The 18,925-nt window shown below is 36.6% G+C and overlaps 2 protein-coding genes across 2 annotated transcripts; both read left to right on the top strand.

Moving 5' to 3' along the window:
- The first annotated feature begins 265 nt into the window (after positions 1 to 265).
- LOC144980646 (uncharacterized) lies at positions 266 to 2,961 on the top strand. The gene is made up of 2 exons (XM_078928326.1): positions 266 to 1,493; positions 2,852 to 2,961. Exons 1-2 carry the CDS (start codon positions 266 to 268, stop codon positions 2,959 to 2,961), a joined length of 1,338 nt encoding a protein of 445 aa, XP_078784452.1.
- An 11,832-nt stretch (positions 2,962 to 14,793) lies between these two features.
- On the top strand, positions 14,794 to 18,379 carry LOC144981020 (uncharacterized). The gene is made up of 2 exons (XM_078929087.1): positions 14,794 to 15,056; positions 16,612 to 18,379. Exon 2 carries the CDS (start codon positions 16,677 to 16,679, stop codon positions 17,916 to 17,918), a length of 1,242 nt encoding a protein of 413 aa, XP_078785213.1. The 5' UTR covers positions 14,794 to 15,056; positions 16,612 to 16,676; the 3' UTR covers positions 17,919 to 18,379.
- Positions 18,380 to 18,925: the final 546 nt, after the last annotated feature.

The raw sequence follows: 18,925 nt of genomic DNA, 5'->3' as shown, positions 1-18,925 counted from the left end.
GAAAGAGGGAAAGGATGAGGATTAACATGTGCCAAGCTTGTAATGATTATATCCAAAATGTCAATTCTTATTATCTGTCTTTTTTCCCCTTTCAGTATGGATACAGATCGGCATTTGTTTGTTTGGAATGAATTGAACAATCTCCTTATGTTATTCTGACATTGTATTAATCTCTACAATGAATACAAATCTACAAAAAGTATCCTCCATAAGCGGAGCATTACTCATCAATTTCTTATCCAGGCCAACCATATATTGGGGAAATATGGCTGGTTATGTGATGTCATATCATGTACATCAAGGAAATTCTGGGAGATTGATTAACACAGCTTGGTTTTTATTCATGCACAATATTGGCTGGACTATAAGCGCATTCGGTTCATTTGCAATGGTACGATGCATCAAACCCCGATACCTCATTTTTGCTGGGATCGCAGTGTTTAGTTCAAGCTTCTTTATGGATTTTTTTTTCCTAAAACTCACATGGACTGCTAACGTGTTTCTCTTTTCGTTGACAGCTGGAATAGGACTAGGTATGTATGAAGGTCTAGTCTTACAGCATTACGTCCTGGTATGGTCAGAAAACAAAGGATTTGTAACAAGTTTATATTATGCTTCATCATCTGCAGGGGCTGCTATCACCACTCAGTTTATCTACTGGTGGGTCAATCCTCAGAATCTCCCTGCTGACTTTAATTATGATGAAATTGTACTGTTTTCCTCTGATGAAATTATCAACAGAGTCCCATCTATGTTTTTGGTTTTGGGAGGAGCGAATCTAGTTTTACAGCTCGCTGGATTTTGTTTATTGCGACAAAGACACTTACCACCTCTGACAGATATATCTAATTCTACATCAAACATTGATACCAAATACGATGCATTTAAATGCGAGACTGAAGATAGAAGCAGCCATGGTGATAATAGCAATTGTAATGGAGAAGCGTATGGCTCAGATCAGAAATGTAATAATTTATCCGGGCATAAAGAGAACGACCAGGACGAAATTATCTTAGTGTTCTTATGCAATCGTGATTTCCATAAACTAAGTTTCATATACTTTTGTATACAGCAAAGTCTTGAATTCACTACGTCGTTTTTTAAAGTATATGGGAGCCTTTGGATTGAGAATGATAATTTTTTATCAACTTTGGGCACAGTTATGGTCCTTCCTGCCATTGTTGCTAATGTTATTGTTGGAATATGTTTGGACAAGTTTGGTGTAAAAATATGTTTCATGGTAATTTGTGCTTCCTCATCAAGTTTGCTTCTTCTCATGTATTTTTCAGCAATTCTTATGCCAGGTCTGTATTTTGGCGTGACTATTCTGACCTTCACCTTTAGTAGCAGCATATACTCGTTGGTCATGGCCACTGCTGCTATATTTTTTGGAAACAAACATCTAACCCGCAATGTGGCTATTCTGAGCTTTGTGAATATTTTAAGTAGTCTCGCCATATCGGTAGTAGCAGAGATTGTCATTGAAAACTATGGTTGGTTTTCGTTTTTTGCATGGGTTTCAATCTCATGTCTTCTTGCGTTAATCGTAATCGTTCTGACATTTTCAGAACCCAAAAAGATTATATGTGACCCATCGCCTAAAACGGTATTATATCGGAATGAACCAGATACTAAAAAGCCGAATTAAAGCAAAACTAATCTAAAATTTGAACTATTGCTATTTATCATTCCAATATACGACATTCAATCTCTTCAATAAAACATTCAATCTCTTCAATAAAACATACAAACTCATTGCAAGGCTGATATATCCGGCCACAAATTCCATTTTAGCATCTTAATCATTCCGACTTAATACCGTTTTGAGACAGGGGTCACATATAGTCATTTACAAAAGAGAATGGACAGTCTGATTCCGCTAATAGCTTGATGCTCGTTGAAAAAAAATGCAATGACATATTACATATTCGGAAAGTGGAACAAAACTAGCTTTCTTTTGGTGTATAGTTTATTCAACTTGTGATAACTGTTGAAAATCGCAAATATCTAAATAAAAATATCGATTTTGCAAAATGAGTACAATATTGAAATCATCAAACGGTTGAGATTGAATGTCTCTGGACAAACGATTCGTTGGCGTGGGTTAAAATAATTGATAGATAGCCGTAAAGGCATGTTCCTTCATCTTATTCTTCTTTATCTTTTTTTTTCAATCCCACCTGCAATAATACCATTATGATGTCAAACACATTAATTTAAAAATTGTCTTAATTACATACAGCATCAGTTGTTAACTCATAAATTTATATTTTCCATACATGTGTGTCTCTATGTCTTGTTGATTTGAAAACTTTCTTAAGCTTAAGTGTCGCTTCTGATGATGACACGACTGAATTGTTTTTATTTTATGTGTATAAAACCATTTTTAAGGTTGAATCTTCTCTGAATCTTCACATGTGGGTTATCTAGCCTTGACAATAAAGTTATATGTTGTTTTCGAAGTTTTGAGTTGCTTTTCTGTGATATTTTTGTCGTGTTCGATCAGAAGTGACACTGTAGACACTTGTCAAATTTTAGGTCATAAGCTTCACATGTCATCTTTCTATTATAAAAATATCAAAAGTTAAGGTTCCAAATATAGACGTCTATTATACTCTATATACCGTTTAGGAACAATATTAGCGACTTCAAAATTGGCATATGGTTAGATATAATCCATCCCACGTTTGTTACATTGATGATGAAGGAATCACAAATTTTACTACAGATTTCGAAAGAGACTGTGAATTAATTTTGATAAATTACTTCACCTCGTTAAACGCAATAAATAAAGCCAACAGAATGATAGGTTTAATATATTTAAAAGTTTTATATATCTTGACCCAAACAGATTGGCAAATTGCGCCTTTAGAACTTGGCTCATCTATAAAAGCTGTCCTAGGCATTCAAATCAATAATTTTTGTCCTTCTGTGACAACTTTTTCAAACAACGTACAATGAAAAGTGCTTTAATTCTCAACATAATCACCACCCCTCTGGATGCATTTTTCCCATCGCTTGACAAAGGAGAAAATACCGTCCCTGAAGAATTGTTCGTCGAGAGGCTTCAAACAGTCTTTCAAAACTTCTTCAGGGTCATCATCACTACTGAGCCGCTTTCCAGAAAGATGCATTTCATGAGTCCAAACAGGTGGTAATCTGACAGGGCCAAGTCGGGACTATGAGGGTCGATTGCGGTGAGCGGCGTTGCATTGTCATGCTGCAACATTACCCCCACTAGTCAACCGACAGAATCTTTTTTCGGCTCACAGCCTCTCTCAATTTATCAATCCGTATCAAGAGTTTGCCAGTAACTGTCAGCATTGATAGTTTGTCCAGGTGGGCAAAAATGTCAAAAAGTAAAGGCTAGCACTATTCAGTATCTGATACTGAATAGTGGTTTTGCACTATTCAGTATCAGATACTGAATAGTGGTTTTGCACTATTCAGTATCAGATACTGAATAGTGGTTTTGCACTATAATACGGTGGGGGTTTTTTTCCGAAACCCGACAAAGTTATGGGAGTGAATCTGGGACTCAGAGAAGTGTACACCAGTGGGGAGTGAACCTTGCATTCTGGGTTTTGTAAAAAAGTAATAACAAAATGGGGGGAGGGGGGTTTACTTTTTTACGAAACCCGACAATATCCGACAGTTATTGAATGTAGGCAAACAGTAGGGAGTGAACCTGAGACTCAGTGAAGAGTACACCAGTGGGGAGTGAACCTGAGACTCTGGTTTTCGGAGGGTTTCAGCGAGTTTCACAGAAAAGCAATTACTTTTTTACGAATCCTGTCAATATCCGACAAAGTTATTGGAAATAGGCAACAGTGGGGAGTTAACTTGAGATTCATGGAAGTGTACACCAGTAGGGAGTGAACCTGAGACTCTGGTTTTCGGAGGGTTTCAGCGAGTTTTATATAAAAGCAATTACTTTTTTACAAAACCCGACGATACCTGGCAATATCCGACAAAGTTATTGAAGTAGGCAATATTGGGGAGTGAACCTGAGATTCGGGGAAGTGTACACCAGTGTGGAGTGAACCTGGGACTGAGTTTCGGCGGGTTTTGAAAGAAAAAAAAGCAATTACTTTTTGTTTATAAAATGCGCCAAATGCCAAAAAAAAAAAAAATGGGGCAAAGGTATGGAAAGTAGGCAAATAATGGGGAGTGAACCTGAGATTCAGGGAAGTATACACCAGTGGGGAGTGAACCTGAGACTCTGGTTTTCAGCGGGTTTCAGCGAGTTTCATATAAAAGCAATTGCTATTTTACGAAACCCGACGAAACCTGGAAATATCCGACAAAGTTATTGAAGTAGGCATCAGTGGGGGGGGGGGGGGGTGAACCTGAGATTCATGGAAATGTACACCAATAGGGAGTGAACCTGAGCCTCTGGTTTTCGGCGGGTTTCAGCGAGTTTCATTTAAAAGCAATTACTTTTTTACGAACCCCGACGAAACCTGGAAATATCCGACAAAGTTATTAAAGTAGGAAACAGTGGGGGGGGGGGGGGGGGGGGGGGTGAACCTGAGATACATGGAAGTGTACACCACTAGGGAGTGAACCTGAGACTCTGGTTTTCGGAGGGTTTCAGCGAGTTTTATATAAAAGCAATTACTTTTTTACAAAACTCGACGATGCCTGGCAATATCCGACAAAGTTATTGAAGTACGCAATATTGGGGAGTGAACCTGAGATTCGGGGAAGTGTACACCAGTCGTGTGGAGTGAACCTGGGACTAAGTTTCGGCGGGTTTTGAAAGAAAAAAAAGCAATTACTTTTTGTTTATGAAATGCGCCAAATCCCAAAAAAAATGGGGCAAAGGTATGGAAAGTAGGCAAATAATGGGGAGTGAACCTGAGATTCAGGGAAGTATACACCAGTGGGGAGTGAACCTGAGACTCTGGTTTTCGGCGGGTTTCAGCGAGTTTCATATAAAAGCAATTGCTTTTTTACGAAACCCGACGAAACCTGGAAATATCCGACAAAGTTATTGAAGGAGGCAACAGTGGGGGGTGAACCTGAGATTCAGGGAAGTGTACACTTGTGGGGAGTGAACCTGGGACTCTGATTTGTAAAAAAGCAATACCAAAGGGGAGAGGGAATTACTTTTTTACGAAATCCACCAAAACCCGACAAAGTTATGAGAAGCAGGGAACAGTGGGGAGTGAATCCTGGATTTGGACACCGATAAGGATTGAACCTGGGACCTACCGAAATTATCAAAAGTTATGGGAAGTGGGCACCAATGGGCAATGAACCGGGACTCAGGGAAGTGCACACCGGTTGGGGGTGAACCTGAGACTGTGAGAAGAAGATATCAATGGAAATGAACGTGGGACTATGGAAAATGGATACCAATGGGAAATGAAGCCGGACTATGGGAGTTGGGTACCAGACGAGAATGAAGCAATTACTTTTTTACGAAACCCGCCAAAACCCGCCGAAAAATACATTTTCAAAAATGTGAGGACGGCTGAGAAAATCCGGGATGATGGGGCAATATATGAGCCAAAATCGAATATAAAGTGTTTCCCGTAGCAACCAATTTTATTCATTTTAAAAAATCATAACTTGGGTTCTAATAGACATAGAAAGAAAATTTAAAGTGGTAAATGATCAGAGAGATGTGGTCTACACCACTGCATGCATAACTCAATTTATGAAATTTGCGCATCTTTCCGGTTTTCTCAGCCAGCCACACAAATAATTAAACGATACAGTTTTAATAATCATTCCAATAATTATGTGCTTTCATCCATGATTGTATCACACCAAGGGAGTTTAAAAAAGCATTGTGTCAGCAATGCCTGATCTGATGTTGTGTTTCATATTGTATAATATGTTCTCAGCGTGATGAATAATAGATCACAGAGCATTAATGAATTGATAATGATTATGCTATGATAGTGTTGTAGTGCCTTCACAAAAATTCTCTCAAGAGTACTAATGAGCAGAATGAGGAAAAGTCTAAAACCAGAGATATCAAGAACTTAGTTTGGATTTGTCCCTGATAAGGGTACACGAAATGCTATTTTCACCTTATCAATGTTAATGGAAAGATGTATTGAAGTCCAGAAATACCTATTTATTTGTTTTATTGATTACTTAAAGGCATTGGATAAGGTTAGCAAGTGTGTGCATTTCACCTCAACAACCACCAAGCCCACAAAAAACTTAACATCAAGTGGAATGGCCAAACATTAGAGTACAACTACCACCCAGTGTACCTCGGAGTGACGCTTGATCGAACTCTGTCCTTCAGAGAACACGTGAGAAAGACCAAGGCAAAAGTGTCCACGCGTAATGCCCTCCTTGGAAAGCTGGCAAACATGAACTGGGGAACTGACCCTAAAACTCTAAGGACCACAGCATTGGCCCTCAGCTACTCAACTGCGGAGTACTGCTCAGCTGTATGGGCCCGATCATGCCATGCCTCCAAGCTAGACCCCGAGCTCAACAACGCCTGCCGGATCATAACGGGCCAGCTGAGAGCAACACCATTACCACTGGTCTACCGTGCAGCAGGAATAGCCCCACCACACATCCGGAGGGAAACTCATGCCCAAATACAAAAATACAAACAGGAAATGGACCAGAGACACCCCCCTCATGACCACAATTGCCCCAAAAGCAGGCTCAAATCAAGAAAAGGCTTCCTCACAGTAGAGAGCCTTCACCCAGACCACTCAGCATTCTTCCGCCTGGACAAATGGGTAGAATGGGACAAGACAGCAAACGATGCCCTCCAGCCCCCAACAGAAAAGCTCCCAGCAGGCACAGACCTCAAGAGAAAAGAATGGGTGGCGTTGAACAGAGCTAGAGCAAAGGTGGGAAACACCGCCACCAACCTCTTTAAATGGAAAATCTCACCGGGCACTGAATGCCCATGCGGTCACCCCAGACAGACCATGGACCACATCCTGTCCGAATGCTCGCTGGGACCTCACTGCACCAATGCTGACCTGAGGGAATGCAACCAGACTGCCCGGGACTGGCTGACTCACTGGCGCGACAAGATATGATGATGATGATAAGGTTAGATATTGTGAATTACTTAATATCCTTATCCATTGATGGAAAACATTTAAGAATCATTAGAAACTTATATTGGAATCAAAGGGCAACCTTCGGGATTGAAGGAGAATTCAGTGAATATAAACAAATTATAGGAGGTGTTAGACAAGGATGTGTTTTGTCACTTGACCTTTTTAATATCTACAGCGAAACAACTATTAGAACTTTAGGAGATAGTCCAGGCATGGTGAGAATATCAAAAATATAAGATATGCAGATGACATAGTACTAATGTCAGACTCAAAGAAAATTTACAATTACTTCTTGAAAAAGTAGTTACAGAAAGTGAACGTATGGGTTTAAATTTAAATGTAAAAAAAGGCAGAATGCATGGTTGTATCAAGGAAAATAAGAAATCCAACATGTAACTTAATAAGCAAAGGAGAGACGATAAAACTAAGTAAGGCATTTAAATATCTTGGATACATAATAACTTCAGATGGCAGATGAAGCACAGAAATAAAACGAAGAACTACAATAGCTAAATATAGTTTTAATAAAATGAGTATAGTTTTCAAAAACCACAATATCTCAATGGCAACAAAACATAGGATTTTGAAGGTCTATGTTAGGTCAGTATTATTATATGGCCGTGAAAGTTGGACAATTACAGAAGACATTCGAAAGAAACTGGAGGCAGCAGAGATGTGGTCTCTTAGAAGGATGTTAAGAATCTCATGGACAGAGAAGAAAAATAATGAAGTATTAGAGCAAGATGAAGCTAAAAGGTTACTAATTCGTACAATAAGAAAATACAAATGCAATTTTTAGGGCAACTAAATCGACATAATTGTACTGAACATCTTGCTCTCACAGGAAAGATATAAGGTAAAAAGAGTAAAGGTAGACCAAGAAAAACATATTTGAATAGTTTGAACAGCTGGGCGACAAAGAAAGAGAAGAGTAATATTAAATTTTTGAGGTTATCTGATCAGAGAGATGAACGGCGTACCATGATCACCGATGTCTGACACAGACTCGGTACATGAAGAAGAAGAAAAGATGTTGTAGAATAACTGTAATGCTGGTAAAATATAATGTGTACATTTTATCGTTATCACTGTTCTACACACACACACACACACACACACACACACACATATATATATATATATATATATATATATATATATATATATATATATATATATATAAAATCAGGATGTGCTTACATCCATGATTTAATCACATTACAAGATTTAAAAGACATTGTGTCTGCAATTCGTGAACTGATATTGTCTTACATATTGCATATTGCATAATAAGAAAATCCAGAAAAGTTTCCTGTATTAACATAATATTATGAACAATCTTGTATACATGTATAAGATCTCCCCGTAAGCGCCTAGTTATAATTGTCAGCATAAAATAAATTTGATAATTCTGTTAGGAATCTAGTGGCTCTTCTCTGAACCTTTTCTAAAGTTTGACGTTAAAAAACTGGGCTCTAAATACTATTACCATTTTCCAAAACAGTAGGCTATATATATTTGTTTGTATAAAGTAATACATGTGTTTGCGTCTAGATATATAAAACTTTTAAATAAATTAAACCTATCATTCTGTTAGCTTGATTTATATAAGTTGAGATGCGTTGAACGAAGTGATGTAATTTGTCATTAAGAATTCACAATAACCTTTCGAAATCCCGTGGTTAAATTTGTGATTCTTTCATCAGCAACATAATAAACGTGGGATGGATTATATCTAACCATATGCAAGTCGTAACATTTGGAAATATTGAAATCCCTTTGCCAATCATTTGTCCAAAAGAATATCGAGTACCTACCAGTCTAGTAAAATATCATGTTTATTAATTGGGACATACATTTTTGTATCGTCAGCAATTTTTTTGCTTTTAGATTTAACATTTGGTAAGTCATTAATATATAATATATATAACAGTGGTCCCAAAACATTGCCTTACGGCTTGAAATATTGCTATATTCCGATTGTTCATTTCCAAAAATTACTCCTTGAATAAGGATTGTAAGAAAAGATAAGATCCAATTTTATATAAAGTTGTTTACCCTATAAAGAATTGAAATATCTTAAAAACTAGGAATGATACAAAAATCTAGTTTTTTACATAGTTTTCCACTCATATTGAAGTTTTTTTTTGGGTTAGATTTTAGAAAGATTCTGTAAGTCGATACAATACTATTGCATACTATTGCAAATTTCGTAAATAATAAAGAGACATTTAACTCGAGCAATTTTTTGACCCCAAAGTTGGAAGAAAATTTTTTATGTGTCTGATTCAGTTTTACACAAAAATTATTTAAAACACAAGAAGGTGATTCATACCGTTTAAAGCTAAACCTCCGAAAGTCCATATTGGTGTGCTTTAAAGTTTGATCGTGTGATTGAGCCATTTTTCTTCAACTAAAACACTGTAACAACCGTATCAGAAATGTATGAATCTTTTAGCATGCCCCAGACAGCTGATATTAACAAAGTCGTTTTCCAGCAAGATGGAACACCGACTCATCGGGGGCTTAATGTGAGAGTGTTTAGATAAAAATTTTCATGACAGGTGGATTGGAAGCATTGGATAGATTGCCCATCAGCTGACCAGCCAGGTCACCTGATATCACCCATCTTGATTTTTGTCCTGGGCTTACTATAAAGACGGAGTTTATGTCACTCAACAATGAGATTGCAGCCATCACCAAATCAAGATAAAGGAAGTTGTGGCGACAGGTACCCCTCAAATGCTACAAAACATGGAGAGAGAGAGAGAGAGAGAGAGATAGAGATAGAGAGAGAGAGAGAGAGAGAGAATGGGGAATCCTATTCAAAGGTTTAGCTTTAAACGGCATGAAGCCCTTTCTTGTATGGTAAATAAATAAATTTTGTGTAAAACTGAATCAGGCGCATTTTTATTTTTACTTCCAATTTTGCGTCAAAAATAGCGCGAGCTAAATATTTCCCTTTTCACAAAAAGCGACTTTATAGGAACGACTTATAACATCTTTTTTGAAATTTTCATAACAAAAAAACTTGGAAAGTGATTAAAAACTATGAAAGAAAAAAAACTAGGTGATTCTATCATCTATATAATTTTAAAAGATTTCCCCTAAAACTGTAACTCGATAATTTTAGAAACAATCATTCATGGGGAACTGTGTCAAACGTCTTTTTAAAATCTAAATATATTATATTAATAGCTCTTTGAGTATCAATTAAAGTTGTTAGATCTTCTAGTACTCAAAGTAAATTGTGTTATACAAGATCTTCCATTTCTAAACCGGTGTTGTGAATAACCCAATAAGGCATTTGATTCAAGAAAAGACGCATTACGTTTCTTTATCATAGACTCTAAAATTTTACATGTCAAGTTAATTTATATATAATTAGCTGGGTTGCAGCGATCTGAGCTTTTTAATGACACACTCCATCTATTCAAGGGAGATTGTATGTACATGATATCCCCTACAGCAAAAGTTTCTAAACAGAATAATCATTTAATAAATCATAAATATATTAAACACAATATAATTCGACGGAGTTATTCAAAATAACGTTTACATTTTGAAAACAATTTTTATTTTTTAAGAAGCTGACTTAATAGACACCATGAAGTTATTGTTGGTAACAATGATTCAAAAATAAATAATGTACATGTAGGAAAAGCAATGGCCAAGATTTCAAATCTCGAATAAGAGAGAGATATGTAATTTGCATAATGACATTTACAAAACAGACTGCAGTCCAATGTTGCCTTCGTACATTTGGCTTCAAGCAGCGTGCTTAACACATGAATCAGTCTATCATTATCTTCCGTCTATTAGCATAATTGGACGCTTTTAAGGACAAGTGGGCTATCCCAGATTTTTCGGTTTTTTAAATAATTACATAGGGGTCAAAAGTGGGCGTTGCCCTACACCCTGAAAAGGTTTTGAGCATCAATTTCGTTTATTTGCTTCGTTATCGTTATAAACTGCCTTGTGTTTTAACCGAAAACACAATGTGTACATAAGTGTAAGTGGGCTAACCCTTCAAACATGGCTTCAACACGAGACATGTCGAATTCACGACTGAATGAAGAAAACACCCCACCAAACAACAATGCCATCATATCAGATAATGTTTTGCATTTCAATTGTCAGTGTAATGTGTTTAGACGCATAAAACATATAATTTAAGGCAATAAACATGTGTTTAATGTAGGAAAACTGATTAAATTAAAAATGACTATGAAACATGTTTTTTTTTCTCTTTTTGAGGAAAATTTTTGTCTGAAATCAAAGCCCTATCTCCAATGAGTAAAAAATGTTTTTGAATTTTGAAAATCCATTCATAAATAAACAAGTTATGCAGTTTCAAAGGTGTCATTTTTTTGGATGACCCGCAAAGAGGAAAAAAACGCGAAAATATGGGACATTTTTTCGGCATTTTTTTTCGACCTTTGGTTGTATCTTGCGTAATAAGTGGATTAAAAGATTGAAATTTGGCAATTTTATGGCAAATATGATAGAGAATATGATGAAAACTTTAAAAAAGTTCTAACTTATATAATTTTAGAGCTGGATGGTATATAACACTCACACACACACACACACACACACACACACACACACACACACAGAGATAGAAAACCACTTATATATTATGTTCTGAAAAGTGAGTCTTTAAAAAAAAAGGAGTCTACTAGCCGTCGTGTTATATTTAGTGATAGATAACTTGGGATTATTTTGCCATCCTATTATTTATTGTTATCACACTCTAGTATATTATCGTCATTGCGAATAATTGTACACAAACTAACGACGAGTCACACACATTGGTGATAATTTTTTCGTAATAACATAGTTTAGAGTACATGCGATTGACACATTGTTATCTACACAAGTAATAATAACCCCGCATTGTATTGACACATTGCTTTATAAGATATAACGATAAAAGGCATCAAATTCAACATAATAAGTTGAAATATGAGAGAGAGAGAGAGAGAGAGAGAGAGAGAGAGAGAGAGAGAGAGAGAGAGTGAGAGATTTCTAAAAATAGAACAGTTCATTCGAGTAAGTGTAAATAAATAAAACAGTCAGTAACAGTATCCTGTCAATATAATAATTATATATAAAATATCGTAACTAATTTATTGCAACATGGAAGCATATGAAAGATAATTAAGTCTCGCAAAGGACTTGGAAATACCAAAGAATATTTTCATGCAAAGCATTTAGGTCATATCGGAGCCGGTAAAAAAAAAGAAAATGGAATAATAAAAAGTTCTAGAATTACAGTAAAAGCACCCGAGAATAATTAAGACAAAATGGGAATTAGTTCAAATAGGGAACAGGTGTAGATTCCAAGAGCACACTAGGGCCTATCAGTGAACCTAGTACTTCCCTACCCCATCGCCATTTTATGTCTCTCGTTCCCATATCACCTTTCCACCAGATGACTTCCGCTTTCTTTTTCTGGTAATCTAAAAATAGTAACGACGCGATCGGATAATTTTTCTCATTATTCGGCCGTACGGTCGAATAATCACTTCGTTTTAATAATTAATTACGCCATTGTTAACCCATGAAAATGATTAATATTTGGCAGACGGCAAGTGAAGAGATTACTTTAGATTGTGTCAAAAGCAAAATTCGTGCGGTCACAAGAAATTCAATAAAAATACGTTTTCGTACTTTCGGGTGAAATATTTCTGAAGCTACCGGACGTGGAGGTTTTGACGCTGACAACGTAGGATATGAACGTTTCTTCTTTATATTATTTACATTTCATTTGAATATGACGAGTACTTTTCCCGTATTTTACAAAACACCATCTTAATGTGCACTTCATTCGGAAAAAAAAATACAAGAAGCCTTTTTGCATCCCTACAACCCGGCTCACAATGACTCACAATTCTAGTATTCTAGATCAAAACGATTTGGCAAACAGAGTAGCTGAGCGGGTTGTGGCAAAGGGCTTTCTGATCGGTTGACCTCGTTTTAAAGTTCATGACTAGTCAAAATGTCTGCGCGGTCTCCCTGAGAGAGGGGTGTTTATCGTCTGCCATTGTATTTGGGTTCAATAAACAGCTGATAATTTGGCTGTTTAATTTATATGAATTTAAGAAATTATGATGTTAAAAAGTTTTCCACATACAATCTACAATGGCTTTAATTATTGTGTTCCAAATCACGTGCCACCAGTAACCTTTGTCTCCTTTGATATCAACTTGTCCAATTTCCCTTTTCCTTCTCTATTTCTTTCGTTTATGTACGCATCTCCCCCCCCTCTCTCTCTCTCTCTCTCTCTCTCTCTCTCTCTCTCTCACTGTCTCTCTGTCTGTGTGTGTGTGTGTGCGTGTTATATACTCATTTCTTTATATATATATATTTCTATATATATCTGTGAGTGTGTGTGTGTTTTAGACTCATTTCTTTATCTCTCTCTCTCTCTCTCTCTCTCTCTCTCTCTCTCTCCTCTCTCTCTCTCTCTCTCTCACTCTCTTTCTTTCTGTGTGTGTGTGTGTATGTGTGTGTGTGTGTTTATGTTATATACCATCCAGCTCTAAAATTATATAAGTTAGAACTCTTCTAATGTTTTCATCATATTCTCTATCAAATTTGCCATGAAATTGCTAAGTCTCTTACTCTCTTATTCCACTAATTACGCGAGATACAGCCAAAAGTCGAAACAAATGCCGAAAAAGCGTCCCATATTTAATTTTCGCGTTTTTTCCCTCTTTGCGGGTCATCCAAATAATTGACACCTTTGAAACTGCATAACTTGTTTATTTATGAATGGATTTTCAAAATTCAAAAACATTTTTACTTAGTGGAGATAGGCCTTTGGTTTTAGACAAAAATTTTCCTCAAAAAGAGGAGAGAAAAAACAGTTTTCATAGTCATTATATTGTGTGCTTACATCCATTATTTTATCACATCACGGGGATTTAAAGGCACTGTATCAGTTATTCTTGAAATAAAATAATGTCGATTTTCATATTGTATAATAATATCTTCTCAGTATGATGAATAATGTGAGACAGAGCATTTATGAATTGATGATGATTATCTTATGAAAGTGTTATAGAATAAATGTAATGCTGGTAAAATACGCTGTGTTTGTTTTATCGAGAAATCTTTGTAGCATCATTCCTGTCACTACTATGTGCTTTCATCCATGATTTTATCACATCACTGGAATTTAAAGGCACTGTGTCAGCAATTGAATTGATGTTTTGTAAATATGTTAAATAGTTGGATGGTGGAAGGTTTGTGTGTGTGTGTGTGTGTGTGTGTGTGTGCGTGTGTGTGTGTGTGTTTATGAGAAAGAGAGAGAGAGAGATATAGCGAGAGAGAAAGAGAGAGAAAGACAGAGAGAGAGAGAGAGACGGTGAGACAATCTCTCTCTGTGTGTATGTGTGTGTGCGTGCGTGTGTGTGTGTGTGAGAGAGAGCGAGAGTTAGAGAGCGAGAGAGACTGAGAGTGAGATAGATAGATAGATAGAGTTAGTTAGTTAGAGAGGGAGAGAGAGAGAGAGAGAGGGAGAGAGAGAGAGAGAGAGAGAGAGAGAAATTTGAATCGATAGAAGTTATTGTTATGCGCCTAGAGCTTTATTGTATAGAGAATTGGGCGCAATATAAAAAAAATTAATTATCATTATTATTATGTTAAGTTGCATATTACACATTGCAAAGTCATATAGTAAAATAAAATATTCTCATTTAAAATAATATATTATTGTATAATACATTCCTTCGTGCACCGAAAACTGTAATTGACTTCATCAAAGCTAATTGAAGGATAAATGAGACACATTTACATGCAGGCTTTTTTTTATAACTAGTTAACTTGCCTTACTTTGGAAAGACACGTAATAGAATTTTGGCCAGAAAATTCGTCCTTCAAAAACCATTAGATTTAAATTTAAATGACTCTCATCTTGTCAAAGACTCTCAAGCATTTCCGTGAAGTTCCAGGTTTACGAGTTTGTTGCCGAGATGGAGGTTTTCATGGTCTCAAGTGAGTAAAGAGCTACTCGACTATTCATAAAGATATGTATAATAAGGCCCCAGAATTTACTAGTTACTTTAAATGAAAAACAATTAACGATTTGTTTAAGATGAAATAAAAAGAAAGATGATATTTAATTAAAAGAGATGAATAGTGATTGTGGCAGTTACAAATAGAAATGTGAATATTTTACGTAACTTAAGATCGTATAATATCAGGTTTGTAAGGTTACGTTTCCATGAAGTTGAAAGGGATGGATTATGTATTCTTCCGACGGCGGGCTCAGGTTTGTAAGGTTCCACTTCCAGGCAGTTGGGAAGGGGTCGATTAATTATTTCTTCGACAGCGGGCTCAGGTTTGACTTGATGTGTTGAAGATTGCACTGTCAAAGGTAAAAGCTCCGACGTCTTGATAGTGGAGATAAAATATCCACAAAATATCCCAGGACCTTCCGATCCGAAAGCGAGTGTCATACCACTAGACCACATAGTGCGGCTATGTGGTCTTGTGGTATGACACTCGATTTCGGATCGGAAGGTCCTGGGTTCGAGCCTGGCTCGGCGTATAGTTGAGTCCTTGGAAAAGACTCTTTACTCACATTCTCTCACCGTACTCAGGTGTAAAATGAGTACCTGGCCGTTAACAGCGTTGTCTTTGTCGGAAAAATTGTAATATCGCCTAACAGGCGGCATGTCCCGTCCTACATGTTAAATGTTGCTGTTGACCAGGGACCCCTTGTAAAGCGCTATGAGCACATTAAGTGGATATTGCGCTATATAAAAGCTCTATTTATTAATTATTATTATTTTTATTATTATTATTAGTAGTAGTAGTAGTAGTAGTAGTAGTAGTAGTAGTAGTAGTAGTAGTAGTAGTCGTAGTAGTCGTAGTAGTAGTAGTAGTAGTAGTAGTAGTAGTAGTAGTAGTAGTAGTAGTAGTAGTAGCAGTAGTAGTAGTAGTAGTAGTAGTAGTAGTAGTAGTAGTAGTAGTAGTAGTCTTAGTAGAAGTAGTATTTCTTATTGTTGTAATAGTAGTAGTAGTAGTAGTAGTAGTAGTAGTAGTAGTAGTAGTAGTAGTAGTAGTAGTAGTAGTAGTAGTAGTAGTAGTAGTAGTAGTAGTAGTAGTAGTAGTAGTAGTAGTAGTAGTAGTAGTAGTAGTAGTAGTAGTAGTAGTAGTAGTAGTAGTAAGAAGAAGAAGAAGAAGAAGAAGAAGAAGAAGAAGAAGAAGAAGATGAGGAGGAGGAAGAGGAGGAGGAGTGGAGTAAAATATTAGGTCATGGTGAAGAAAATAAAGTTTCAAGTTTATCCAATCTTAGGCTTTCGCCAATAAATCATACAATTTGATGAAAACATATATGAAAGTGGAAAAAATGGTAAATGGAACCAAAAAATAAAATGATACCATTAATAAACACACAAAAAATACTTTAAAAATATAAAGAAGAGGAAGAGCAGGAAGGGGAGTGGAGGAGGAGATGAGACAAAGGATAATGGGGAAAATTATGAGAATAAAAAGGAACTGTGATCTATTTTACATGTGTTCCTCTTTCTATTTTTGTTCTCAGTTTGAGTGAAAATCCGTTTGTTTCTTGGAATGATTGAAGCTCTCCTGAAATAACAAAAGTCTACGATGCACACCAAACTTCAAAAAGTATCCTCCATAACTGGAGCGCTGCTCGTCAATTTTTTATCCAGACCAACTATATACTGGGGCAACATGGCCACCTATATGATGTCATACCATGTACTTCAAGGACATTCTGGAAGATTGATTAGCACATCCTGGTTTTTATTTATATATGATTCAGGCTGGACCATGGGCGCTTTCTGTGCTTTTGAAATGGCACGACACTTAAAACCACGGTATCTCATTGTTGCGGGAATTGTCATGTTTAGTTCATTCTTCTTAGTTGGTGATCTCTGCCTCGACATATCATGGACTGCTAACGTCATTTTGACTTCGATAACAGCTGGGGTAGGGCTCGGTACATTTGAAGGTCTTGTCTTACAATATTACGTTGTAGTATGGTCAGAAAACAAGGGATTCGTCACCAGTTTGTTTCATTCGTCATCATCTGCTGGAGCAGCTATCGTCAATCAGTTCATCACCTGGTGGGTCAACCCTCAGAATGTTCCCCCTGAACTTAATCTAGATGAAATCGTGCTCTTTTCAAGTGATGAAATCAACAATAGAGTCCCCTCTATGTTTTTAATTCTTGGAGGGGCGAGTATTGTCTTTCAACTTATTGGGTTTTGCCTATTGCGAGAAAGACAGTCGTTGCCCACAGTCATCAGTCTCGATGAAAAGAATGCGACATCAGAGAATGATAAAAATTATAACACTTTTGAATTAGAATGTGAGAATGAGGACGCTAGCAACCAGCAACCAAATAATATTTGTAATGGAGAGACTGATTGCGCATCACAGAAATGCAATTATTCAACTGAGTATCACAAGGAAGAAAAAGACAAAACTATACTCATGCTTCTATGCAGTCGGGATTTTCAAAAGTTGTCTTTTGTATATTTTTGCATCACACAATGTGTTGAAGTATTGCAATCGTTTTTCAAAGTGTATGGAAGTATTTGGATTAAGGACGATCATTTCTTTTCATCTTTAGGTACAGTGATGGTTCTACTCACCATTGTCACCAATGTAATTATTGGAGCGTGTTTAGACAGGTTTGGCCAAAAACTGTGTTTCGTGGTACTCTGTGCTTCCTCGTCAAGCCTCGTTCTTCTCATGTATTTTTCAGCCATCTTGAATCAAAGTCTGTATTTCGTTGTGACTGTTCTTACCTTTACACTCACTAGCGGCATACATTCGTTCATCACCGCAGCTGTTATTATAGATTTTGGAAACAAAATCTGACGCGCAATTTAGCTGTCATGAGCTTTGTAACAATTTTCAGTAGCTTTACTGTGTCTGCGGTTGCAGAGATTCTTATCGAAAATTGTGGTTGGTTTTCGGTTTTTGCATGGGTTTCTTTTTTGTCTATGGCTGCATTGATTGTTGTCACTGTAACATTTTCAGAGTCTGAATAGCAAAGTAGTACAATTTGGATTTGAACATCCTGTTTAAAGTACCCAGGCCAGTATCATAATTTTTCAACTAATCGGTGACAAACCGGTTTTAAAACGCAGGGATACAAATGTCCAAAATCAATATTTTGTTGCGCATGGAGCAAATAATTTCAAGCCACAAAAAAACAAAAAACAACCGACATGAACAAAACCCACCTAACCATAAAATGCAACTGCAGAAAAAAGTCTACGATTCCAAGCCACAGTCACCGAAACTGGAACACGCCCGGAATTCCAAAGAACAAGAGTGTAAGACTCATATATCATTTCATCGCTTTGGTTTGAGGGAAACCCGATTTTACTATTGATGCTATGCGTCTAGGTAAAATTCTTACAACATCCACCAGCCGGGAATTAAGTGTAGCCGTGAACGTTTACAGTCTGGTTGATATAATTTAGTGAGAGTTAATCACCAAAATAGCAGTCTAAAAGCAAAAACACGTACTCGCAAGCTCCTTGTGTTATTGGGCACGATAAAAATAACTCGTTTAATAAATACAAAGCGATGAAAGAATCGTTAAGTCTTATATCAATTATTGTAAAAAATAAACGTAGAACGAGTTCCAGGCAGGAAAAATCAAGCAGGAAAAAATATGTAGGATTAACGGAAACTGATTTCAAAACCAGATACAACCTCCACATCTCAACCTTATTTTAGAGAAACCAACAAAAAAAAACATCTACAGAACTCAAAACGAACATATTTGGGATTTAAAAGACAACAAGCTAGACCACAGTATTTCATGGAAAATTCTATTTAAAACAACAAGATATACACCATCATCAAAACAATGT

This window comes from Berghia stephanieae, chromosome 10, assembly GCF_034508935.2.
Source record: "Berghia stephanieae isolate SIO BIC M18660-M18661 chromosome 10, UCSD_Bste_1.3, whole genome shotgun sequence".
In the NCBI taxonomy this organism is placed as follows: domain Eukaryota; kingdom Metazoa; phylum Mollusca; class Gastropoda; order Nudibranchia; family Aeolidiidae; genus Berghia; species Berghia stephanieae.
This window is presented reverse-complemented; position numbering and strand designations above follow the sequence as displayed.